General features: G+C 38.4%; 1 protein-coding gene across 2 annotated transcripts in view; it reads right to left on the minus strand.

Moving 5' to 3' along the window:
- Positions 1 to 1,467: 1,467 nt before the first annotated feature.
- The window catches only part of CD28 (CD28 molecule), a 34,052-nt gene continuing 8,294 nt past the window's right edge, over positions 1,468 to 27,225 (minus strand). For both annotated transcript variants that reach the window (XM_060194072.1, XM_060194071.1), the window contains exons 2-4: positions 11,801 to 12,157; positions 11,166 to 11,290; positions 1,468 to 4,187 (exon numbers count right to left, since the gene is read on the minus strand). In XM_060194072.1, the coding sequence (XP_060050055.1) occupies positions 4,059 to 4,187; positions 11,166 to 11,290; positions 11,801 to 12,157 (611 nt within the window). In that variant the 3' untranslated portion in view covers positions 1,468 to 4,058. The remainder of the gene's footprint in view (positions 4,188 to 11,165; positions 11,291 to 11,800; positions 12,158 to 27,225) is intronic.

Raw genomic sequence — 27,225 nt, forward strand, 5'->3', positions numbered from 1 at the left:
TGACAAGCAAAGAAGCTGAAATGTCTTCTCTCTGGCAGCCCCTTCACTGAGTTATTTTTGAATCAAAGTCAGGAAAGATATAGAATCTACTAGGGGCAAAAATCATTCCATAAAAAAGAGCATCAGCTCAGTTTTAAGATGGGGTTTTAACTACAAATTCAACTTTCTTCTCGGACGTCTTTGTCTAGAGGCATATCTGAAATACAGTCAATACTTCATGAAGAAGGGGCCAGGCAGTGGCACACCTGGTTAAGCGCACACATTACAGTACTCAAGAACCCAGGTTCAAGCCCCTGGTCCCCACCAGAAGAGGGAAAGCTTCATGAGTGGTGAAGCAGGGCTGCAGGTGTCTCTCTCTGTCTCTAACTCTCCCCCTCCCCAAGTTTCTTTCTGTCTCTATCCAGTAATAAATAAATAAAATATTTTTTAAAAATACTTCATGCAGAGTGAATTTGGAGACTTCAGTCAGAAATCACTCTTTACTGTAACTTACAAAGTTGATTCTTCCACACAACTATTTCTAAAATGCAAATAAGTTTATATTACATTTAGCAGGTTCTCTTTCACCAGTTTTGCTCTCTACTTATGTTTTACTACTTATTTCACTAGTTAAATGATTTTTTTTTTACTTTTTTAAATAGGAAAGTAGACAGCAGAACTGGCTTTCTCCTTCTCAGATGTGATTACTGCAGTTAAGATGGGTCATTCTAGGGCCCATGTGGTGGTGCACCTGGTTAACTGTATGTCTTACCATAGTATGTCTTACCTGGGATGCATTGGATCGACCTTCTTGTGGTGCATCCCATGAGTACCCATTCATTGGGGAAACTGATGATCCTTCCTAGCTGACTGAATCCACATGGATCCCAGTCACTTTCAAAGCCAGCAACAAGCAGCTCCTGACAGCTTTCAACCTGACACTGTTGACTGGCTATGGAAGAAGGGCAAACGCTAGAAGAAGAACCATAGCAAGGACCTGGATTCAAGGCCCCAGTGCCCACCTGCAAGGGGAAAGTTTCACAAATGGTCAAGCAGGACTACCGGTATCTCTCTGTATCTCTCTCTCTCCCTCTCTGTCTCTACCTTTCATTTCAGTTCCTCTCTATTCCTATCAAATAAAATAAATAAAGTTTTTAAAAGTCGTGGTTTTAAAAGAAAATTAAAAGAGATGGACCATTATTTTATAATGTAAGCCTATCCTCATACCTCAGAATTGTAAACCATTTATTTAATGAGAAATTGTAACTTAAGCCAAGGAAACAAATCAGAAATGTACCTTGTTTGGACCATAAGGATAGGTCATCCTGGTAGAGCAGAATTCACATGCCTGTACAAGGCTTGAAGTGTAACTAATATTTGGAAAGTCTGGAATTTCTAAAGAGCTAAACTGGAAGATCTAGAGCTCTTTAAAAAAAAGCATTTTCTCCAGGTTCATTGCCTAAAATGAAACATACATACTCCAAAAGACAATATTAAAGCAGTTTTTAACAGACACATGGCAGTTCAGTTAATTCTATAACTTCTTCTACAGAACATAATGTACACTTAGGCTCTACAACTTGAAATGCTCAACCCAAAAGAAGTGAGCTCACAATGAAACAAAATGATAGAAATACTATTGATTATAAGACTATTACAATATAGCAGCAAATTGCATTGTTTTCTTCAAGACTGCCACTTCTGAAACTGTAAAAGAGCTGCTCCAACCACTGTTTTTAAACGACTTCTTGGTTCACACTAATAGTGAAAATGGACTTCCCTGTTAACATTTCTACTTTGGCTCTGTTCAGGGTGAGTAAGAAAAATCTAGAGTGTGATTCATCTGTTGTAAATCTAATTTTCCCGTCAGAAAACAAGACCACCTATTACCAAAGATCAAGTCATTTTTATTTACTTGCTTACTTTTTGTAATTGCCCTTTCCAAAAATTCTCCAACTCTATCTAATCTTCATATTCAATCTGATAACCTAGATTTAAGAACTCTAATGTGCCAAGAGATTGGCAGGGTAGTACAAGGGCCCGCATACATTCAATAGCTCTCCATCACCCAAATGCTGCTGAGTTTTATCTGTTTTAAGTTAATTAAATCCATCAGATGGAAGCTCACTTAAAAATCAATCAAAGTCAGTACATTTTGTATGGAATCATAGGATACCTATCCAGTTGTACACTACAAAAAAGTCTTAGAAATCCTCTTTGTATAAGTAAAAGGAGGGACGTAGAATACATTTCATTATAAACTCAAATATTCTAGGAAACAGGAAAATGGCTGATGTTAAGAGATCCTCATATTGAATAGCACCTCATTCCTGGGCAGCAGGTTTTAATTTGCCTTACAATATTCTTTTTTCCCCCTCATGTCTTCCCCACTTTGATTTTGTATATAATTTGTATAAGGAGAGGACAGTAATAACGATGGGTAACATATGTCAGGCCAAGTAGGAAGTGTCAAGGTACAAGCAGAAAACAGAATTAGGGCATGTCCTCGTTGACATTATTATATAGAGCTAAAATAGTTGTGATCATTATCCCCATTGTATCATGGAAGAACCACAGTCTTAGCAAGACTTGCATAAAGCTATTTAGTAATGGGACACGAACATGAACCAAGTCTACCTGCTTCTAAAACCCAGGCTCATCTAATACAGAAGTATATTGAAATGCTGAACAAATTGTAAAAGCAACAGCAGAGTTTTTCTCCAAGGTGCCTGAGCATAATCCTGTTGACCCCAATTGGAAGCAGAAAGATATCCATGGTCATTTCACAGTCAGAGCTTGGCAGGTATCTTGAGAATGTTGTCTTCTAAAATAATAATAATAATAACAATAAAATCCAGAGCACTCTGCTGTGTTGATAGACCTCCAGGATAAATAGGCAGTCCAACCCAGAGTTCTAGAGTTCTGAACCCGGAAGTACACCAAGTTCCTATAAAGTCTCCACAGGACTCCTTCTGCCTGTAGTTTTCTAGAAAACTTCTACCTGATGATGGCCACCACCTCAGCACAGAGCACAAACCACATTATCCCCTTCTGTTCTCCCTTCTGGTAAAGTTTCTTGGATTCATCACAACTCTGTAGCATAAAGAAGGCTAAGAGTGCTTTTTAACAGTATCATCACTTCTCCTGTGGCTGCACTTTCAGCAGGCTTCCTCAGGTCTCCACAAAGACAAGATAGAGAGCTGAAGTATAAGGAACAGAAAGGCTTCTGTATAATTTGACTGGAACATACTGTATCATATGCAAATGGGGTTGACGGCAAGTGGCCTTATTTCCTGACACGTTCTTCCATGGTGTGTCAGGAGAACCATTTTCTTTTTTTTGAAAGCATGCTGTGATGACTACACTGGCTGCTCATCACAGGGATTGAGAAAAGCAAGTTTGGTTTGCCTTGCATTGCTTTGAAGGGGATCCACTGGTCAAAATGACTAAATACAACCAAAGTTCATCAAATACAACATCTACTTTTTCTAAGCTTAAAGGAAAACAGCATTAAATAGGAACTGAATGGCTCATTTCATGAGTGAGAGACAGTGTTTTCATGGTTTGTTAAGTTTGTCTTCCTATCCTGCCCACTCTAATCTATCCCCACCCCTATCCCCCACTTACCATAAGTAATAATTTCCTAACCACCTTTCTTCTCCATCTAAAAGTCCTTTGTTTTCATGGTTCACTTGACACACACACACACACACACATACAATAAAAAAATGTGCAGGTAAATTTGAGAGAGCAGTGAAACTGAAGCAGATCACAAGGCTAACAGAATCCACTCAGTTTGTTTTCCACCTAACTTCCCAGTTAAGTCAATAAATACATGACAAATTTGAATTTGGGTCATGGCACTCTAAGATATATCTTGCCACAGTGATACTCTTCAATTTTGTTTAAGAGTCTCAACATGACGTTACGTAGTCTAGTTGTTCAAGAGAACTGCGTATTGGTTGCCTGACAGGCTCGACATGGCTGGCTGAAGTCAAGGCAATCCTTTCCTATCCAGAGCAGTGGTGTTGAGTAGGTGAAGAGGTGCCAGCCGGCTGGCATCTGGATAGGCGTCCATGTCAGGAGCGGTAGGCCGCAAAGTCACGTGCAGGAGCATAAGGTTGGTAGTGCTTTCGAGTGGGCCCTAGTCTCCTAGGGGTCATATTCATGTAATCACTCTGAAGCATCCTGTTGTTCTTCAGTTTCACCTGCAGAATAAAGTAAATTTCAGTGGAAAGGGAACAAAGAACGTGGAAGAAGATAAACAAAAGACAAGGAAGAGTTCAAAGACTTTGGATCCCCCAGTTATTCATATATATTCATTGACTGATGAAGATGCAAACACTAAACTCAATAAGCACCTTGGATTAGCATCTTTGAGCTAATCACACTTAAGTATCAGAGATTTCTGAATTAATTTGGAACATCTGAATCAAAGAAAGTTCTTTGGAGAAATGCACCCAAGTTCTTCTCAGTGCAGTCATTTTATCTAGACCCCAAAGCCTATCTAATTCACATATCCACTGCTAGTAAGTACACAAATATGTTTGAAGGCCCTTTTTCCTTAGAAAAGAAACACCCCCATTGAAATCTTCTTATATGAGTGATTACTAAACAAGCAATTTCTTAGACCTCTATAGTTTGGAATAAATTTCACAAATTCCTAGCTGTGAAGTCCAAGCTAAAGAGGATTTATAATTCTAGAAAACAAGTTACAGTCCTATCCCCTGGTATGTCCATAAAACAGTGAAGCATTTCTTCCTGCAGGGCTGGCTTCCTGCTGGGGGGGGGGGGGTGGCTTTAAGGCCCGACATCTTCCCTTTTTTTATATTTATTTATTCCCTTTTTGTTGCCCTTGTTGTTTTACAGTTGTAGTTATTATTGTTGTCTGTCTTTGTTGTTGGATAGGACAGAGAGAAATGGAGAGAGGAGGGGAAGACAGAGAGCAGGAGAGAAAGATAAGACACCTGCAGACCTGTTTCACCGCTTGTGAAGCAATTCCATTCTTACACTGGCCTTTGTGCTTTGCGCATGCGCTTAACCTGCTGAGCAATCGCCCAACTCCCAGCAGTGAAGCATTTCTATTCCTCAGGCTCAACTTCTTCCAGCTGAGTTTTTACCAGAGTGATGGAATTCCGGGGAATACTAAATCTGGAGTGATTTATCTTCATCATGAACCTTAGCAAAGCTTTGTGGTTTTGTTTTTGTCTTTCTGTTCATAAATGTTTATAGCATCAGGTCCTAGACCATGATGGCAGTGGAGGACCTAGCGGGGGTTGAATTGTTATGTGGAAAACTGAGAAATGTTACATATATACAAACTACTGTATTCTTCTGTTGACTGTAGACCGTTAATTCCTCCAATAAAGGAAAAAAAAAATGTTTGTAGAAGTTCTATTCATAATCTTCAAAAACTAGAAGTGACTTGAATGCCCTTTGATGGGAAATGGAATAAACAAAATATCACATATCTACGCAATGTTTAGCAGAGCTTTAACTGACAATTAGAAGTATCCTATTTGGGCCCATGTGATGATAAAGTTGACCTGTTTAATAGAAGACCATTAAAAAAAAAAATCTATGAATGGGGGATGGGCAGTAATAGTACAGCTGGTTAGGTGTACATGGTGGGCGAAGCACAAGGACCAGCGTAAGGATCCCGGTTCAAGCCCCCCCCCCACCTGCAGGGGGGTAGCTTCACAAGCAGTGAAGCAGATCTGCAGGTGTCCTTCTCTCCCCTTCTCTGTCTTCCCCTCCTCTCTCCATTTCTCTCTGTCTTATTCCAACAACAACAGTAATAGCAACAATAACAATAATAACAACAACGAAGGCAATAAAAATTAGGAAAAAATGGCCTCCAGGAGCGGTGGATTTGTAGTGCAGGCACTGAGCCCCAGCAACAATACTGCAAAAAACAAAAACAAAAAAAAAACCTATGGATAGAAAGCCACCCTGATTTCTTAATTCTGAATTACCTACTTTGAAAAAAATTTTCTAGCACACTTATCTGACATATAAGTATATATTGCAAACATCTTTACAAATTAGTAAAATAAACAAATAAAAATTTAAAAAGAAATTCACTCCTGGCTTTATTTTCATGCATTGCTAAGTGAGCCATTCATAGCTTCCTTATGAATGGGGTCTCTTCAAGAAAGGTTGGAAAAATACTCCTCTCCACTTTATTAATTATGACATATTTTTAGTTCTCATCTTCCAGAACTCTTAGTGATGCTCTTCTACATTACTATTTATTCTCTCTGTTTATATTTCTTCCACTCTACCTTCTATGGTAAAGAACTGTCCTGATTTTTATCCTACCTGTTTTTCCACTCATTTCCTGCCTCCTTTGCAAGCTCATCGTTCTCTAACCAGCCATTCACTATTAGAGATCTAAGGTCATAACCTTTCTTTTCTAGTCATTCCATTCTCTCTCCCTAGGCAATAGCATCCACATTCACAACTTTAATTATCATCTCTTCACCAAGATTTACATCTGTCAAGTAGATCCCCAAAGTCCTCTTAAATGCAAAATGTCCAAAACAAAATCCAAGATCATTCTCTAAAATGTCATCCTTTCCCAAAGTTCCTCAACTCAGGAACTAATACTAGCATTTATATAGTTGCCCAAGCCAGATATTGTAAGCCTCATCCTTGACACCTCTAGATCATTCATCTCCTATCCCAGAAGACATCTGACAATGTCTGAAGACATTTTAGGCAGTCACAGCTGGGAGAAATGCTACTAGCACCTACTGGGTAGAGGTCAGAAATGTTTCACATCCTATAATGCACAAGGCAGCTCCCAATAGCAAAGAACCATCTAAACCCAAGTGTTAGCAGTCCCAAGACTGAGAAATCCTTATTTAAAGAGGCAAAGCATGAAAAAAAAATGGAATGAAAAGCCAAGTGATGAATACACAATATATTTCTAAATTAGAATGAATATGGTTAGACTTCTTGACTCCCCTTCTTGCTCATACCCAAAGATAACTGATGATTTAAGTTGGGGGTGACTAGAAGAATTGTGTTCCATCCATAGACAGAATGTAAGACAATAAGAATGGATTTTAAAAGGTTATGAATTCAAGTTTGGTCATTTAGGATTTGAGATAATGGACAGGCGATCTAGCTGAAACTAAGAAGAGGAGAATTCATTCAGCAGTGGGCAGTTATTGGAAACCAAGGAAATGAGGGGAGTTGCTCTTCTAACATCTTGGTTCTTAATGCTTCTTACATAAATGAGACTACAGTTCTTTGGCTCAGGGAGGAGCAAGGTCAGGGCAGGAGCAAGGGCAGGGAAATGTCTATCTTCAAAAAAACCTAGAAGGCATTTTAAGTACCTATTCTATCCCTGAGGACTATCCTTGACAGACTTCCAAGTGATTGTTCTTGCTCATGGGCACCTAAATAAAGAGGCCCAATAGTGAAAACATCTTGCCTCTGAAGTTCTTTAGGTTGCACACAAAATTTATGGATGATCTGCTACAAACAGCCCCATGCTTAATCCTACACTTACCAGATGGTAGACTTAGACATTATTGCCCTAACTATAAATACAACAGTTAAGATGGAGATGGCACATGTATGCCTAGGAACACCATACAGAAGCAACCTTCTTCATGTGTTGTCTATGTGTATATGAAAGCAGAGTACTCACCTGATGTGTCTATATGACAGAGTAATCTGGCTTCATTTTTGCCATTCAGTATCTTCTGTAGATGAATGATTTCATGATTATTCACCCCTTTGCTCCTCACTCTCACCCTTAACAACTTATTCTTGGGACCAGTAGGCATACACAAGGCAGTTCACTTAAAGATGGGCCCTTCAACATCTCAGTGAACTAAAGACAGATACTACCTAGTCATACACTATCCACATTCCCCATTGCAATTTATAGTGGGTGACCATGGTGTGTGTGTATGCATGTATTTAATTTTTTTCCTATTTATTTTTTTATCAGAGCACTGCTCAGCTCTAGCTTATGGTAGTGCTGGAGGTTGAACCTGACACCTTGGAGCCTCAGACATAAAAGCCATTTGCATAACCATTATGCTGTCTCCCCAAGGATCTTGGTTTCTAAAACACTACTTTAGACTTAGAAAGGGAATCCATTTACCAGCTCAGCTGAGTACATGAGGCAATGAATGAGAGTAACAGGTGCTGGTCTGTGGCAACCTGGAAGGAGTTCTTTATTCCCTCAAATGTCAGTAACAGGTCAGAACTAAGAATAATCTGCAGCTGCTCCCAGAAACCTACTCAGTCTACCACTGTGACATATCACAAAGTTCCAGAAAACTGTAACTTCCACCAAAGCACAGTGCACATCAACTTAAGTTAGGGTCCCAGAAAAGTACTCAGGAAATGGCTTAATTCTAGGGATCCCTAATAACTGTGTTGCCTAGCTCAGCAATGTACTGATTGTTTAAACAGTAAATAGAGCAGGAAAAAGTGAGCCCAGGCTAGAAAATCTGTGTGAGTCTATGAAACACACACACACACACACACTTCTCACCTTCTGGGTGAAGGAAAAGAAGACTTAAGTTTGAGATGCAAGCAAAAAGGAGTTCTTATCTGGCAACCTAATTATCTGGAAGAGGGTATGCCAAGTTCTGGGACTTCACAATTGACAGGGAGCCTCTGGGACAAAATAAGTTTTCTCAACACAATACAAGCTGAACCTCACTGGGAATTAGTAGTACTGCCAAAGAAAAACCCATAGTGTCTATGATGTTCCTGAATTGAAAGTAAATTATTTAAACTCATTGAAAAAAATGAGAAGTGGCTTTTATCCCTTTGGGTAATTCAAATCGCTTACCAAATCAGTGACTGATTGTAATAACTGATGTCCTACTAGAAATTTACTATAAGTTTAGAATAATGAATTGTGCCCTTTTGGCCTCTACCAGGCAAAGCAGTTCACAAAACTGCTTCCTATAAGGCTAGTAAATTACATTGACAGAGGTCATCATACTACAGAGGAGTGTCTGTCATGGAGGGAGGCAAAGAACCACTGCACCTGGCTTTTGAATTGAGATTCCCAATGGGGTTCACTTAAAAATAATAAGTAAGTAAATAAATAACACTTTTTAAAAATAAAAAGTAAGATTCTAAATTTAAAAATCATTGACAAACATCACAGAGGTTAAAGCTGAACAATGTCTGAGATTGAACATAGCAACACCCAGAAAGATAAAAGGTAGAATCTGGGCAATACTTGGTTACTTAAGTGTCCCCCATCAGGGCTAGGGATGTGCTATCAAAGGCAAAAATAGGAATAGTCTCAAGAGGATACCTAATATAAAGGATTTCCAGAAACAGTTGCTCATTGTGTCCCTTACTCTTCAAAAATTAGGCAACAGGCAACATTAAAAAAGTCTGTTTTTCCTAGATCGTCCTGAAATGGGAGACACATGTGGGAACTAAGACAGAGAATAGACATTGGCAACAGATCAACAAGGATAGAGTAGGACCCTACTATGTGAATCTAAAGCTGCCCACCCACTTCACCTAGTAAAAAGAATGGCCCGGCATGGCATGGATTCACAGCTTGAAAATCGTAAGTCCATGTATAAAATAAATGTGTGGAATATATATATATATGCCTTTAGGGTTCAATGTCTGCACTAGGAATCCACTGCTCCTGTAGGCCATTTTTTCCCATTTTTATTGGATAGGACAGAAAGAAATTGTGAGAGGAAGGGAATATAGAGAAGGGGAGAGGAAGATAGGCACCTACAGATCTGCTTCACTGCTTCACTGTTTCTGAGGTGTCCCCTCACCCCGCTGCAGGTTGGGGAGCAGGGTGGTTCGAACTGGAATCCTTGTGTGGAACCTTGCACTTTGTACTATGTGCACTTATCTGGTACGCCACCACCCAGCTCCCTGTGGATTATATCTTAAAGATGAGTATTATCCTTCAGATATGTTCATTTAAGTCTTTAGTTTGGTCATTATGGAAGCAAATCATTTCAGTAAGCACTCCATAAGTTCTAAATGGGCCAGATGGATGGTATTTCCTTTATCCTGGAGGAAATACATTTCTTGTTGAAGAAATGATACATACGTGCATATGATTTCTTTAAAAAAATAAAGGAAACTGTGCACAAACAGGAAGTCTCTGAGTTATGGAAAGACACTTGACCATCAAGATGTGCTCAAGTTTAGAACAAATTTCACATTGAGAAGGTAAAGATGCCCTAAATGTGTTGCATGAACATTTGCAAAATTGATAAACTGCAGTTCAGCTCAAAAAAGTCTCTCATTACAGTTTCATAATGACACCACCATAGCTGGCTTCACAAAATTCACTGGCTTTGGAGAAGATAAAAGTATGACTCAGATAAATAGACCTAGTTTCTTTGCTAGGTTTGAATGTATAATTTCAGTAGTAAAATTTCTCATGATTTTTTACTTTGGACCAAAAAAAATGTTTTTTTCTCTTTGGTTTTAGCTACCTAGATCCCCCCAAATTGTCTATATTATTAAAACTTGTTACATGTCATAATGATAAAAAAACAGTGGGGGGGGGCGGAAGGAAACTGCTCTTACCCATTTAGGTGTTTTGTTTTGTTTTGTTTTGTTTTGTTTTGTTTAGTTTTGTTTTGTTTTGCCTCCAGGGTTATCGCTGGGGCTTGGTGCCTGCACTACAAATCTACTGCTCCTGGTAGCCACCTTTTCATTTTATTGGATAAGACAAAGAGAAATTGAGAAAGGAGGGGAAGACAGATAGACACCTGCAGACCTGCTTCACAGCTTCAGAAGTGACCCTCCCCCCTCGGGTGGGGAGTCCAGGATTCGAACTGGGATCCTTAGACGGGTCCTTGAGCTTTGTGCTATGTGCACTTAACCCAGTGGGCTGCCACACCTCCCCCCCACCATTTAGATTCTTTATTCTGTCTGACCACCCTGTCAAAGCCACCTGAAAAATGGAACTTACAATATATTTTATCTCAATAAAATTGGCAGACTAAAAGAAAGTTTAGTCAATCCTAGCATGGAATATAATAAGAAGGGAAAAGAGAGGAAGGGGAAAAAGAGAAAAGGAGGGGGAGGAGACTGGTGAAGAGTAAGGGGAGAAGTGACACTAAATAGAAAATAAGACACATAGGTAAAACTCTTGAATAAGATAAAATTACACATGTCCTGGAAAAGTTATCTAAAAGTGGTGTGGTTTCTCTTACCCAGTAAGTAAAAAGAATCATTGTTATCAGCAAACTATAGAAGGTCAGGACTCCACCGACTACCACCAGTGTCCAAAATAACTTAGAAGGTTCAGGAGACAGGCAAGGTGGACAATGAAGTTTATCTGAAGAATAGAATAGAGTGGATTAAATCATATTAAAATATCATGGAAGTACATTTCCTTCCTTCTGAACAATATAGAAGATGTAAGGGGGATCAAGATATGCAAAGTCTCACTACTTAGAATATGTAGACTTCCTCTTTGATCTACCCTCTTTGGAATTTACTCAACCCCACTACTGTCCATGAACTCATTCTCAAGACTACAGTGGAGAGGGCCAGGCAGTGGCTCACTCAGTTGAAGGCACACATTACCATGCATAAGGACCTGGGATCAAGTCCTGAGTCCCCACTTGCAGGGGGAAAGCTTCATGAGCTGTAAAGCAAGAGTATAGGTGTCTCTCTTTCTCTCTCCCTATCACTCCCTCTTCTCTCGATTTCTCCTTGTCCTATCAAAACAGAAGAGAAATAAAATAAAGCATCAAAAAGGTATTAGATAAATAAAATATATATGTGAAAGACTATAGTTGAAGCCGTTCCTTGAGGACTGTGCACTAGTAGAATGTCATGTTACCTATCACGTGAATAATGGTTCCATTGCTCTTCTGATTGTCTATGTAAGGAGGAGGATACATGACTTCAATTTTGCAGAAGTAGATGTCTGTTTGGCTAACAGATAAATTCTTGAGGTAGAATGTCACCGTTTCATTGCCCAGTTTCCCATCACAGTTAAATCCTGTACTGGAATGAAACCGAGGATGGTGAGAGAAATTTCCATTCACAACACAAACTTCCATGGCACTATCCACTCCTTTATAAACAGAGGCCCGGAATTCCTTTGAGAAGATATTGTGGGTGTGGTTGCAGGTAAGGTTGACTGCATTGCCATGTACCACAAGCAGAGGCGACTGCTTCACCAAAATCTGGCTTGCTGAAAGGGAAAAATCATTTGCTTAGAATAAGAGTATAAGGAGTTTTTTAAATCTAAAATCAAGATACATTCATTAATTTTGTTAATAAACAAACAGATCTCTGATAAAGACTTTCACTTGGAAAATGAAAATGCAGAAGTCCTTCTAGAGATGATTATACTTAGAGTCTACAAGTTTAAATTTTGATTTTTTTTTCCCCTATCAGAACTCAGAATTGACTTGTGTTGGTACAGGGGATTGAACCTGGGACTTTGGAGCCTGAGGCATGAGAGTTTCTTTTGCATAACCATTATGCTATGTCCCCCAACCTTGATATTATTTTTATCTTCCTTTGAATGAGATAACTGAGCATGTTTTCTCATGAAAGGCAGAATGTGGTCTTCTGTTAGAGTTGAGCATCATAGATAAACATTTGAAATTTTCCAGTCTGTACTGTACTGAGAGTCCTAGAATGTTAATTATGCCTAGTCGTGCTAATTTCTTGGTTCAATGGTACATTTGGAAGTGATTTTAATACCTGACATAGATTTACAGAAGCGTTTCTTAAGTCGTAATAAAGGTTATTGTGACGGAATTAAAATGTCTTCAAACATTTCAACTTCATGCGCTATTCCAAGAGTAAGATAAAGGGGTAAGTGAGTTTATTTTCCACAAGAAGTTCTGATAACAACTTTCTCAATAAATATGTGTATCTCTGTTCCCTTAAACCACAGAAGATAGAAGAGACCAATAAGAATGCTCTCTCTACTCTGTCTTCTATCTCACTAATGACCCAACAGTACGGAGACCATCTAGAACATGAAGCTATGTTACAAACTACATGCGAGAAAAGGAGTACTTGCATGCTTTTTCTGTTTTCTATGAAGGTCCTAATATCTTCACACCCTTGCCAGTACTTGTTATTGGCCAGCTCTTTTATTATAGCTATTTTAGTGAGACTGGAGTAGTATCTCATTCTAGTTTGATTTGCACTTCTCTAATGGCTGATATCAGACACTTCTTCCTGTGCTTTTTGCCATTTGCATATCCTTCTTCAACAGCTAGGTCTGATTACCAGGTCATTAATTCCTTCAAAACTTAAGTTTCAACAGTGACTTTAGTTTATTATTCATTTGACAAATACCTCCCTAAAACACTGAAAAGCCAACATGGAAAGAACCAAAAAGCTCTACTTGTCTTGATAGGAAGACCCAACTCATTTTTTTATCTGGTCTTTTGTATTTGCTATTGTTGTTGTTTGCTTAGTTATAAGGAGTCATTGGGTTGATTCTGATGGGAAGAATCAGCTCCAGTAGTAAACGCCAGAATTTTCTCTCCTTTTCACATGGTGCAGATAAGGCCTTTGCATGTCTGCTCAGTGAACCTTCAGGAATTTTGTTTCTGTTACTACTTGTATTCTTTTTATAGGATTACTTGGATTCTTCCTGATAACCATCTGAGATCTGACATAAGAAAAAATATGAGAATCACACTTCTTTGTAGGCCTGTAAGGGAAGCATGGCCAAGGAAACTGAATAAGCCTAGAGAAGACCCCCAGGTGGTTACACAGTTTGAACTTTGTTCTCCCAGTACCCACAGAGGAAGAGGAGAGAGGGAAGAAAGAAAATAGGTGATAGATATATATTCCAGTAATTTGCTTAATATGTCTCCTCAAATCCCCAAAGATGCATCTAGGGAAAAGAATTGATTTCCCAGAGATGAAGAGGGTTTAGTTCCTCTCCTTCTATAGCTCACTGTCTGATGGGGGGAGGGTGTATTAACAGACAGCTACTTATAAAAAATAGCACAATGTCTGTGGAGTGTTTATGGGAACAACTGGAGAACTAGCTAAATATTTCTGGAGTAGGTGACTACTGACCTGAGTTTTGAAGGGTTGTGTATACACTGATTCAAAATTTTACTAAGTAGAAGTTAGCCTCATTAAGATGAGTCTTTGTGTGAAAGACTAGGTAAGGTGAGAGAGTAGGAATGAGGTAGGGGGACTATGAGAATGATGTGGCCAAGAGAGAAAAAGAATTGCCTAGGCAACACAGATAAAGAGTATGGCAGACAGTAGAATCACAGATCCCTCCATTCTGCGGGACCATGTGTTATGCAATACAAGATTGGCAAAGCAAGCAGAGTTCTAACTTTACAGCTACTTTAGCAAATATGTTGAAGATGGACTTGAAGGGTCTGAGAATACAACATGGAGATCCATCTGGACAGAGTTGTGGTCTAGGCAAGTGGTAATAGGGCCTGGCCTATGGTTAGTCAGATGTAGATAAACACAAGAAATATTTACAAGCTGAAATTGACACAACTCAGCTTAGATGTGGTAAGGCAGAAGGAGGAGTTAAAAATGACTGTCCTTGGGCCACACAGAACAACCAGTAATGCTACTATCCTTTTTGCCTTTGTCTCTTCTTCATTTATCACATGACTAGAATAGACAGTTCAGAAACTGAGGTGAAGTTTGGACATCTGGGGTAGGGAGAAAACTTTCTTCCAGCCCAAGAAGTCATTGCAAAGAAAATACAATTTACCTTCAAGGTGTCTAAAAACACCTTTGACTCCCTGGAGTTTAATTCAGTGCTTGCTATATTTTTTTCAAAAGAAACAAACAGTAGCCTTTCTTTCCTGAACCTATTTCCTCCTTCTCAAACCAAAATATATTGGAAAATAGATTTTCCTTCTGTTCATCTTGGCAATTCCAAATTGTTAAGACTAATCAGATTACTCTTGAACCCATTCTCCCTAACACTACAAATCAAAAGTTTTTTTTTCAGGCAATAACAAATCAAGATCTAGTAACTGGGTTAGCCATTATATATTCAATATTCTTCAGGATGATCATCAGTCTTGCCTTTCATAATACATGTAGTAACAAAATTAAAGTACCTGTATTCCTTGTGTATGCCATACTCTTCCTCACCTCTCTAGCTCCTCCTTTTCTGTCTTAAATTCTTCACAGTGGCTTGCTCAATGGCACTCTCCTATATCAGGGACTCAGTTTAGCTAGGCTAACGTTTATTTAATGTTAACTTTTGAATGAATATATGCAGGATCCTTCAAGTGACATATCAGCATTCACCTTCTCCTGAAGTAGTCAAACTAGCTTCAGCTTGATTCCTTTTTTCTCTCCAGTTCATACTAAATTTAAAAAGGAACTTTCATAGGCTAATTTGGTCTTAGCAGACATAACTGTTCCTCCTACAGATATTTAATTTTCCCTCTTGAAAAAGAACTAAGTAAGGTCTACCTAGGTTACTTCTACTAGAATGAGAAAAGAGAAACAGTGTCAACCCAGCAATTATATTCCTTTTTGGTATCAGAAGATGACTTGATTGACATTTTCTAACTTAATTGTCAAGTTGTTTTGATGATGAATTTAGTGCTTTTTTTCAACGCCTTTCCTAGCAGTCAAACCAGCTAAAGGTGTGGAGACAGGAAGCAGTAAGTAACCTCAAACTCTTTCTCTCACAACTCCTCCTTGACAACAGGCAACATAAAGAGTAAGATTGGAGATGAGAATGTACTTATCTGTTGCTTTTGAGCAAGGCAATGAAAGCTAGATTTCCCACAGATAATCTGTGATACAGTTGACTTCTGGAAAATTGAACTTTGCTTGTGCTTCCATGAGCAGGTGGTGGAAGAGAGTTTGCTTACAAAAAAAAGTACCTTTTCCTTTGTAACTATTGTAAATGGGTCAATTACTATAGTTAATAATTGAGTCAGTTCTCCACAAATGGAGTGATTAAGGTGTGGCTCCAAGCAGTGGAGAAGGAAAGCTAACCTCAAAAAAACCTTCCCAACACTCATCTTGCATTTCAAAGAAAGGTTAAACCTAATGTCCAATGTGGGAACCATGCTGACTGAAATTAGTAACTATGACTTGCATTCACAGGACTCCAAGACCCTTATTCCTACTTTTTCTTAGTTAAGCTCCAGTTAACCAGAGAAATAAGAAAACAAAACAATTGTCATTATATTCATTTATATTCATTTTGTAGATTGGAAACTAGGATCAAAAATATCAAATAACCTGAGTTCATGCCTCCTGACTTCTAATCTAGTGTTTTTTCCCTCTGCGAGGCTATATCCAAATGTCAGTATAATTTCAGTGATTGATTTTAGATCCTTTCAAAGTTGAGCCTTAGGTCTGAGTGGTACGAACGTGAAAGTTAAGGGGGGGAAATACCATTAAACAAGTAGTGAAGTGAGAAGAGGACTGAACCAAGATAAATTTCTTTTTTACACTACTTTTCTGGAGTCCCATTCTAAAAAAAATAATAAAAGTCCACTGAGTAAAAATCTGAATAAGAGACAAACTCATACCTTACTCATTATAAGAATTGACTGAAAACAACAGAAGTAAATGTTTTTAAGTAGATTGCACAAATAGTGGAAAAGTCAAGATGTATTTGTTTTTTCATGATTCCAGTAGTAATGTTTGAAATCATGAATGAATAGCAAACCAGTTTTGAGGATTCAACAAGACTGACTTAATATCACAGCCATTTTTAGAAAGAAAAAAAAGTATTTTTAACTCTCTTTGCCTTTAATACACAAACTTAAAAGATTGTGTTTACCAAGCTGCAGATGCTACCATGATGCCAAGGTGACTTCCCTGGGCAGATGACCTCACCAATCAGTACTGGAACCCACCTCCCCAGAGTTCTACCCCACTAGGGAAAGACAGAAACAGGCTGAGGATATGGATTGACTTTTCAACACCCATATCCAGCAGAGAAGCAATTACAGAAGCCAGACCTCCCACCTTCTGCACCCCATAAAAATTTCTGGTCCATACTCCTAGAGGGATAAAAAGTAAGGAACTTTCCAATGAAGGGGATGGGATACGGAACTCTGGTTGTGGGAATTACATGCAATTGTACCTCCCTTATCCCACAATCTTGTCAAACATTATTAAATCACTTATAAAAAATTACTAAAAGGGGGTCGGGCGGTAGCGCAGCAGGTTAAGCACACATGTGGTGCAAAGCACAAGGACCCGCATAAGGATACCGGTTGGAGCCGTGGCTCCCCACCTGCAGGAGAGTCACTTCACAGGCGGTGGGGCAGGTCTGCAGGTGTCTATCTTTCTCTCCCCCTCTCTGTCTTCCTTTCCTCTCTCCATTTCTTTCTGTCGTATCCAACAACGAACTACATCAACAACAACAATAATAACCATAACAAGGCTACAACAACAAGGGCAACAAAGGAGGGGCGGGGGGAATGGCCTCCAGAAGCAGTGGATTCATGGTGCATGCACCAAGCCCCAGCAATAACCCTGGAGGCAAAAAAAAAAAATTACTAAAAAAAAATTGTGTTTACAATCTCAGAAATGCCCTGAAGATCATAGGTGTATCCCAGATAAGACATACAGACAATATGACAACATAAATGCCTGTTACAAATTATTTTAGATTCACAAGCAATAGTTATACTATTTCATTCAGCTTTTCCAAGTGTACAAAAATAAACATTAGTAGATACATAATTCACTTTTCAGTTTCAACTTAATTGGGAAAATCCTAAAATTTAAGGACCTTTGGGAATTACATTTGTTTGTCATATTTATCATATTCCATCTTTCTTTTTCATTCCCATAGAATCATAAAGAAATAAAATGGCATAGAGGTTGGTGAACCAGAGCATGGAGTAAGCAACATTCAGTTCTGATATATGCATTGAGAAGCTAGGGGAGCAACAAGAAAAACACCATACATGTTTAATTAACCATGTGGTTTTCTGTCAGAATGTCTTTAAATTTTTATTGGGTTGCATATCTGCATATCGGAGTCAGAATTTCTTTTGCAGTTTAAAAATCAGGTTGTAAGATCCTAATCACATTGTTTCCTTTTTAAAATTCTGACTGAACAGAATTTGGTAGACAGGAACCAAGAAACTAAAAGCTTTCTATTTTCAGCCATCATGGCCTATGATGTTTGTGAACACAGGGTGAAGGTGACAGCTGGTTTCCCTGGCACACAACACCTCCCTCTCACCACAGAACTGGTTCAGTTACGGTAACTTTCCTCTGAGTACATTTCCTGTTCAGACCCAGGATACCCCTCAACACGTGGCCACCTCACCCCTTCTCTTCTCCAGGCTTCCCACAGGCAGCTATCCTACAGGCCAATTCAGTTCCTGCTGAGGAAATGTTAAGACAAACTGTTTTCTGGGAGAAAAGGTAATCTCAATCTTTTGTGGTTCTGGACTCTGCTTGAGGGCTTGACTTCTTGCAAATGAAAAAAAGGAGCACAGAATCCTATCAGACTGTAGCATTTTCCACTATGCTCTTTGAGCTACTAGGAAGATAAAAATAAAGCAACTAAAGTCCTGTTTCACTTTTAAGTGACTTCAGAACCTGAAATTCATGTTAAAATGAAAATAAAATAGGTATCACAGATTACATTTCTGTTGACTGTCATCTTGAAACTCCCCCTGTATGCACACAGAATGGAAATATAAGGAAAGTTGAAAGGGAGATATAAGCATGATATGCATATAGAGACACAGATAGAGATACGGACACGTCTCATCCCAGCAGAAAATAGACAATATACTCACAACTGGGCAATAGCCGAAGAATTTATTTATAAAAAATGACTGTTGGTAAAAGTATAGGTCCTACAAGGGCTCTAGTATAACATCTGTAGCTCTGAGAAGCAGAGTTTTGACTACCCTGAAGACTAGAGGAGAGCAACAGAATGAGAACTAGAGGGACAAGAGTTGGGTAAAGTTTACAATGACAGGAGAAGGACGTCTTCTGGAATAAACTAAGCAATCAATAACACTGTCAACCAGACCTATCCAAGATGCTGTGTGTACAACTGTCAGTTCATTTCAAGTACCTATTTTTTTTTAATAAATCACTTTGTTGAGGGGAATGTTTATTCATAAGACTGTTGTCACAGGTGTACAATTTCTTACCTCCCCATGATAAATCACACCCTCCACCAACTTGTCCTCTCTCTCCACCATATGACACTAGGTCTCCACTCCTTTTCCCTCCACCCTACTACCCCTTTCCTTTAAAGCCTTTAGTTCTATGCCAATAGGCCTTCCTTTTCTTTGTTTCTCAAGTCTCACTTGTAAGTGAGATCATCTGGTATACAACCTTCTTCTCTGGCTTACTTTACTTAGCATGATTCCTTCAAGTTCTATCCAAGTTGCAGTAAAAGAGAAAATTTTATATTTCTTATATGTGAGGAGTATTCTGTTGTCTACAACTTCCTTAGTCACTCATCTGTTGTCGGACATTTAGGTTGCTTCCAAGTTTGGATTACAAAGAGAGCTTCCATAGGTATATATTAATCTCTTTGGGTAGGTATTTTTATGTTCTTTGGATAGATACCTAGGAAAGGATTTGCCAACTCATAGGGTAATTCCATCTTTAATATTTTGAGTAGTCTATCTCCAATCTGTTTCCCAAGGGGGTTAGGTCAATTTACATTCCCAGCAACAATGTAGCAGAGTTAATTTTTCACCAGCACTTATTGTTTCTGTTCTTTTGAATGTATGGAATTTTCACAGGTATGATGCAAGCAACTGACTCTTGCTGACAAAAAAATGGATGATTTCTAAACAACTCTATAGATGGTTTTATTCAAACAAGTACAAGTGACAATAGAAAAAGAAAGAGAAGCTATATTATCACATTTGCTAATCAGGCTACTATTGTTCTACCTGTAATCCTGATCTGATTTCTTGTGTGGGAAAACAATGTAGTGTAACACTGTGTCCTTTAAAATAATTGTGTTAATACAACTGTCAGAATGTAACTAAGAGTTCAAATTTTGCAGAAGCAAAACGTCCCATCTTAAGCACAGTAAGATTTATAACACTAGTTCTTGAGAGAAAAATTACCAAAAAAAAAAAAAATCAATGAGTACTTTCTAAAAATTTTTGGTGTATCAGATAATTATTATTTGGGATTCTGACATTTGAAATGACAAGGTCATGCATTAATTTATCAAATAAATAATGGGATCTAATGTAATAGGTTACTGGGAGATGAGATGTAAAAGATGCTTCCTCTTCCTTCTAGAAGAAGACCTAAAGCTGGTACCCAATTAACTATACTCCAAACTCATGTGCATTGCATGAGCCCTGTTGAAAGACAATGAGAGTCACATGAAAAAAGACCTTGTTCCAGAGAAGATGATTTGGGAAGCTGTTGTGTATACTGGTTTGTAACTAGGTCATAAAATATGGGCCAAATCTAGATAGGCTAAGATGGAGGGAAATGCCTGGAGAGTAGCAGAGAATCCATTTATTGAGGTTTGGAAGTAAGTGAAAATGGCTGATACCAATCATGAAGAGCTCACGAAAAGCACATGGACGGTCACAGGAAGACACTTTAAAAGTCTGAACTGAGAAGTGTATCTTCAGGAAGATTAATGCAGCAGTATGAAATGTGTTGGCTTGGAGCAAGTTGGGCTGAGAAAGAGACCAATTAGGAAAACTATTTCAATGGCGTTGATGCAAGCTCACAGGACTTCAATTACAAAGGTGACAGCTAGGTAGAAAGAGTGGATGAGACACTGATGCTTGATTATAGTTATACTGAATAGGGATCAAACACTGTCATTTTTTGGGGGTGGGTGAGAGAGTCAAAGTGTAAATACTGTTGACAAAATTAGGTGGATGAAAAGAAGAAAAATGACTTGAAAAAACAAAAAGTTGGATTCACTTGTAGATATGTTGAATTTGAAGAATGGGTAAGGCACCCTGAAGGACAGGCTAGGCATCGTATATGTCAGACTAGAACTTAAGAAAAATCAGAAAAAGCTATAAACACTACAAAGTCATATATATTAGGATGACAGTCAATATTAAAACAACTAAAATCAGCTGTTTATTCTATAGCTCATTCCCTATCACTCAGAGGCACTACCTAACAATGCAGGGTTTGAATACTCTAGGACTGGAATTTCCCAAAAATAAAGTAACACAAACTTAGGTACTATGTGAGCCAAGCCCTGTGAAAGGATCACAATTACCTTCTCAGCTCCTAATGCTAAAGGACAATCTATGAAGACAACACAACTGAGTATCTTTATTTTCATTTTGCCTTCAGGGTTATTGCTGGGGCTTGGTGCCAACAATACAAATCCTCCACTCCCAGTGGCCTTTTTAAAATAATTATTATTGGATAAGATAGAGAAATTGGGGGGGGGGAGATAGTGAGGGAGAGAGCAGATGTGCTCCACCACTTATGAAGCTTCCTCCCTGCAGGTGGGGAGCTCAAACCCAGATCCTTGCACAGGTCCTTGTCATTACTTTGTGCACTTAACTAGGTGCACCACTGCCCAGCCCTGGCTCCCCAGAGTATCTTTATACTAAAACCCACCAAACCACCCCCCAAAAGTCTAATTCCAATGCCCTAGGATGTTGTTTTTAGTCCAAATAGTAGATAACCAGGGATTTTTAGATCTCTGTATCAATATCATAAAAATAATAGTAATTCAGCTAAAAGAAATTACACAGGTATAAGGAGACCACATAATGTATTTCTTTTCTCAATATGTATATTTTAATCTAGCAGCCAACTTGGGGTTCTACATATTCCTCCTGAGACGCCAGCTTTCTTTCTCATTCAAAATAATTTCATATAAATATATTTTCCTGTATATTTTATTCTCCCTAAATGTTACATATTCAAAGAATCTGCTTGGGAGGCTGCTTGGTATGTACAGACTCTTCCAGTTAGATATCAGGACCTGAAAGTCTGAAATGATTATTGTGAGGAACCTTAATATTACATGATGAGATTGAGGCAAAGCTAAGGCGATAGTGTTCTCAAAGTCTCACAGTCATTAATACTAAGCATAGCAGTATCTAAGTTCCTGGCTCACAGTCTCTCCAAGACCTTACAGAGATGGATGGTTTGTAAGACTTAGTGTTAGATGATAAGACCATCCACAAAAATTGGGGTGGTTGAGTTGCTTCACTATAGATGACCAAAAAAAAAAAAAATTAAAAGTTTGAAGCATTTTTATTCCACAAAGTAGACCTGAGATACCTTCTAGGACTAACCCTCATATATCAGATGAGGAAATGAAGGGTGAGAAAAGTTAGGTCATGGTGTAACTTCCTAGTCATATCTTCCTACCTTGAGATATTAATGGTGTTAGCTTTTGAGTTTAAATAAAGATAGAGGAAAAAAAAAGAGTGACAGACACAGCCTTTCCAAAGCCAAGGGTGAGCAGCCACATCTTTGTTCTGAAAAAGAGAGAGAAGGATGCTCAGATTAATTTCCCTGACTGGAAACTAGAGTCCTGCCTGTGATGTTGGATAGGATTGGTCCATCTCAGTCATAAAGCCAACCTTAATTATACAGTACATTTTTGAAATCTTAAGAAAATTTAAGTGGTCTGGAGATGGCGCAATGGTCCCAAGTTCAATCCCCAGCAGCACATGTACCAAAGTGATGTCTGGTTCTTAAAAATAAAAAAGAAAGAAAATTTAGAGCACATTCAGGCTAAGTCTTCAAAGAAAAATGGGTTATTCCCGGTGGACATAGATTTGATACTGTCCTATCATAACTAAATATATATAGTTTTTTTTTTCTGTAAGATTTGTCACATGGGTCACTCAACTATCCCAGTTTCACCTTAACATACATATCTCTTCCCTTATGAATCTCTTTTCTTCTTCCCCATTCTTAGAAAGTTTTCTCCTCTCTAGTATCCTATCCTATATGTACCAAATCTCCATCCTTCATTCTTCTTTTATTCCTCTCCTTTCTGGTTCTCCATCTCTCTCTCTTTCTCTCTCTCCTCTCTCTCTCTCTCTCTCTCCCTCCCTCTCCCTCTCTCTCTCCCTCTTCCTTCTCCCTCTCCCTCTTCCCTCTCCCTCTCCCTCTCTCTCTCCCTCTCTCTCTCCCTCTTCCCTCTTCCTCTTCCCTCCCCCTCTTCCCTCTCCCTCTTCCCTCTTCCTCTCCCTCTTTCCTCTCCCTCTCTCTCCCCCCTCTCCCTCTCCTTCTCCCTCTTCCCTCTCCCTCTCCCTCTCCCTCTTCCCTCTCCCTCTTCCCTCTCCCTCTTCCCTCTCCCTCTCTCTCCCCCCTCTCTCCCCCCCCTCACACACACACAACCAGCAATTGAACACTTACCTCCTTCCACCTGTCAAACTTTCATAGTAACTGAGTTTGCAAATATTTACTATATACTTACCACAAACAAAATACTATTAGACATTATAAGTAAATAAATACTCTCTGTCTGGTTTTTCCCCATCCCATCTGAATACTTATTTTCCTTCCCCACAATTAGGCTTAATTAAACTCAACAGTTCTAATTGATCTGCTTATAGTCAAAACAATATAATTCCCAAGCCAGTATTCATTTCTTCCTTTATCTAATTAATACTATTAACCATAGTCTCTTTTTAATACTCTTTGCTTAATGGCTTTAGTGGCATTCACTTCTTACCTCTCCAAGTACATTGTGTCCTTAACTAAGTCATCACCCTCTCTGGCTAACTCCTAATGAGAACTGTTTTCTAGATTTAATTCAATTCTCTGTAGTTATCCTTCTCCTTTCTCTTAGCTATATATTCAATTATACATTCATTAATTGTCATAACGTCAGCCTCATTCCAAAACAATGAACACTTCCAAATGTTATCTCCTTACCAAGTTTCCATATCTTAAACTATGTACTAGAAATTTTTATGACACCTCAAACTTTTCCTTCAAACTTAATAACTCAATGTGTCTAAAATAAAATACTATTTTTCTACAAGAAAAAAAATCAATATCTTGACTCTAGATAGTAAAACCACCATTCTTCTATAAGGGAAAAAAAAAAAACCACATTGCCCACTTTTTATATCTGTACATATTACAAAATGGTCACCACAATGTCTCAATAGTATGTCACCAAACATTGTTACATACTACTTTGCGATGAGAACCTTTAAGACTATCCTTAGCTACTCAAATATGTTACACAGTATTATTAACTATAGTAGTAGCTATGTTGTACTTTGGCGTCACTCTTGATCCTTTCCTCACAATCTTTCCCCTTCACTCCAAACTAAATCTTGGAATTCTTTGAAAATATCTCTCATATCAGAAAGATATTTCCACTCTCTACTACCCAAATCCAAATCTACAACCTTCTCCTGACAAAGTAGATGAATGTTGTAATATGATCTCCTTACCACTATTCAGAAATTCTAGACAATCTGTTTCCAAGAATACTTTCAACTACTTTAGAATGTCTTGAAAATGAAGCTTGATAAGGGAAGGTTGGCGACGTATGTTCCTGTGAGAGAAAAAGATGATGTGTAAATGTAAATAGGTATCTTGGGAAAATATGGAAATGTGCCCTTGTGACACCAAAAATCCTGTAAATCAACATTTCCCCAATAAAGTTTTACTAGAGTTGAAAAAAATGTAAAGTTTGAACTTCTACTAGCAGTGTTCAGACTTAATACTACCCTTCTTCTACTGGCTCCCACATATTCAGACTGGCCATCTTTCCTAAGAGCATAAAACTGTACTCATGCCTTTATTTATTTGTGTTGCTTCTTCCTCTTTTTGTGACAACATAGCATTGGTAAGAGCATGAGTCCTAGAACAAGAGGGTTTTACCTACTCACTAGTTATGTGAGCACAGGCAAGTTACTCTCCCTGTCTAGTGCTTTTGTTTCTCTATTACTACAATAGGAATAATCATAATAATTACTTCACAGGGTTTAAGTAACAATTAAATAACCTAACACAGGAAAGTCCAGGGAGAGCAATACTTCACACATTAAGTGTACATATCAATCTTATCTATTCATTATTTTAATGACATCATTTAAGTTTTATCTAGTTTTAAAGACAGCTCAATTTCCAACTCTTCATATCTATTTTATATTCCTTTTTACTTTTACTGGGGTATTTATTTAATTGTCTTCATTTTAGAGCTAGATATTTCATTTCTTCTTTCATGAAATATTTGTTGAAGTGCTCCCAGTCATGTGCACTGAGATTTTAAAAATGAGCGAGACCATGGTTCTGACCAGCTAGGAGTTCCCAGTCTACTAGGAAAACATAAATATTTGTCAAAAATATTATAACAATGAAAAGAAGAAGGAAGGAGGAAAGTCAGAACAAGGAGGAGGAGGGATAAACCCCTCACTTTGTCATTTAGGGTCTCAGGTGAAATGTATAGGGAATATTTTGGATTAAGAGAATAATATGTAAAGTAAGGACATCAAATAGCATGGGGAGGTAGGGTAGCATGGTGAGGTAGGGGACTATCATGTGTTATTTGTCTGTTTCCTGATCTTAGGTGCATTCATAAATAGTTTTCTCTATTATATCATAAATGCCACGGAATTTCGGCACTTGATTAAGTAGTTCATATGTGCTACGTCTTTGTAGTGCTTTCTGTTTCATATTCCTTTGCATGTCAATAGGTATTAAGTATAAGGATTTTAATAAACATATGTCATAGTGAGTTGTACTCCCAATTAAAAATCCTCTTACCTGTTCATAATAATGACTGAATATCCAGGGAAAACTTCAAGGAGGAAGATCTAGAAATAACTACATATAGTGAAAAGTGAGTAAGATTTGAGTGAGTGGAAAGGAAGAGTGAGGAAATTCCAGGAAGGAAATAGCACCCGATGGGTGATGAAGGCAGAGGTTAGGTGTGTGGGTGAGTGAAAACAAGCTGCAATATTGTAGGTAAAGGTTTGATTCTAAGGTATGAAAAGAAATCGATCAGCTAAGTAAGATGAGTACAGCTTGAAAGCATCCAAAAATTCCAGGAAACAATACTATCTTCCTATTTAAATGTTACCTTTATACTATCGTCTTCCAAGAACCATCAATACAAAAACTTCCTTTTCTTTTTTTTTTTAATTTTTATTTATAAAATGGAAACACTGACAAGACCATAAGACAAAAGGGAGAACAATTCCACACAGTTCCCACCACCGGAACTCCGTATCCCATCCCCTCCCATGATAGCTTTCCTATTCTTTAACCCTCTGGGAGTATGGACCCAGGGTCATTGTGAGGTGCAGAAGGAGGAAGGTCTGGCTTCTGTAATTGCTTCCCTGCTACAACTTCCTTTTCTATAAATTGAGAGATGTCTCTGTTCCATCCCCATCTCTAAATGTCTATGATTGAAATTTAAAAATAATAATAATAATTGCCCCAGATAATACCTTTGGCCACCTGCATGTTAGCAGTTGGGCTAAGGCAAAAATTAGTAAGAAGTCATGGGCCCCTTGGAATATACCTAAAATAGACCTATCAGCTTTTTCCAAAATGGAGACTCCAAATCTCTTCTGCTATACTCGTGCTTTTAGGTTCCAGATTGTTAAACAATTTGTTCTACTTTATATCTTAATGCTTTTTCAGACACCAAGTTGCAGATGCCACTATGAAGCCAACTGGACTTCCCTGGGCAGACCACCCCACCAATGTGTCCTGGAAACCCACTCCCCCCCAAGAGCCCTACCCCCCTAGGCAAAGAGAGAGACAGGCTGGGATTGACCTGCGGAAAATCAACTACAGAAGCCAGCTGAAAAACAAGATCAGAAGAGAAAACACAAGTAGAACCTGAACTGGAGTTGGTGTATTGCTCCAAAGTGAAAATCTCTGGGGTGGGGGAGGGGGGGGGGAGGGTGGGGGGGAGTACAGATCCTGGGAAAGGATGGCAGAGGACCTAGTGGGGGTTGTATTGTTATGTGGAAAACTGAGAAATGTTATGCATGTATAAACTATTGTATTCACTGTCAAATGTAAAACACTAATCCCCCAATAAAGGAAAAAAGAACTTAAAAAAAAAAAAGCCAGACCTTCCACTTTTTGCACCCCATAATGATCCTAGGTCCATATTCCCAGAGATAAAGAATAGGAAAGTTTCCAGTGGAGGGGATAGGATATGGAACTCTGGAAGTAGGGAAAGTATGGAATTTTACCCCCTCTTATCCTATGGTTTTGTTGATATTTTTTATTTATAAAAAAATGAATTGAATTTTGGTGCTTCTGCTTATATTTATTTTCCATAAAATAAGCATGACCAGAGTAATAGTCTCAATGACCCTGAAAGAAAGATCTTTCTAGGAAGAT

Source organism: Erinaceus europaeus, chromosome 7 (genome assembly GCF_950295315.1).
Source record: "Erinaceus europaeus chromosome 7, mEriEur2.1, whole genome shotgun sequence".
NCBI lineage: Eukaryota > Metazoa > Chordata > Mammalia > Eulipotyphla > Erinaceidae > Erinaceus > Erinaceus europaeus.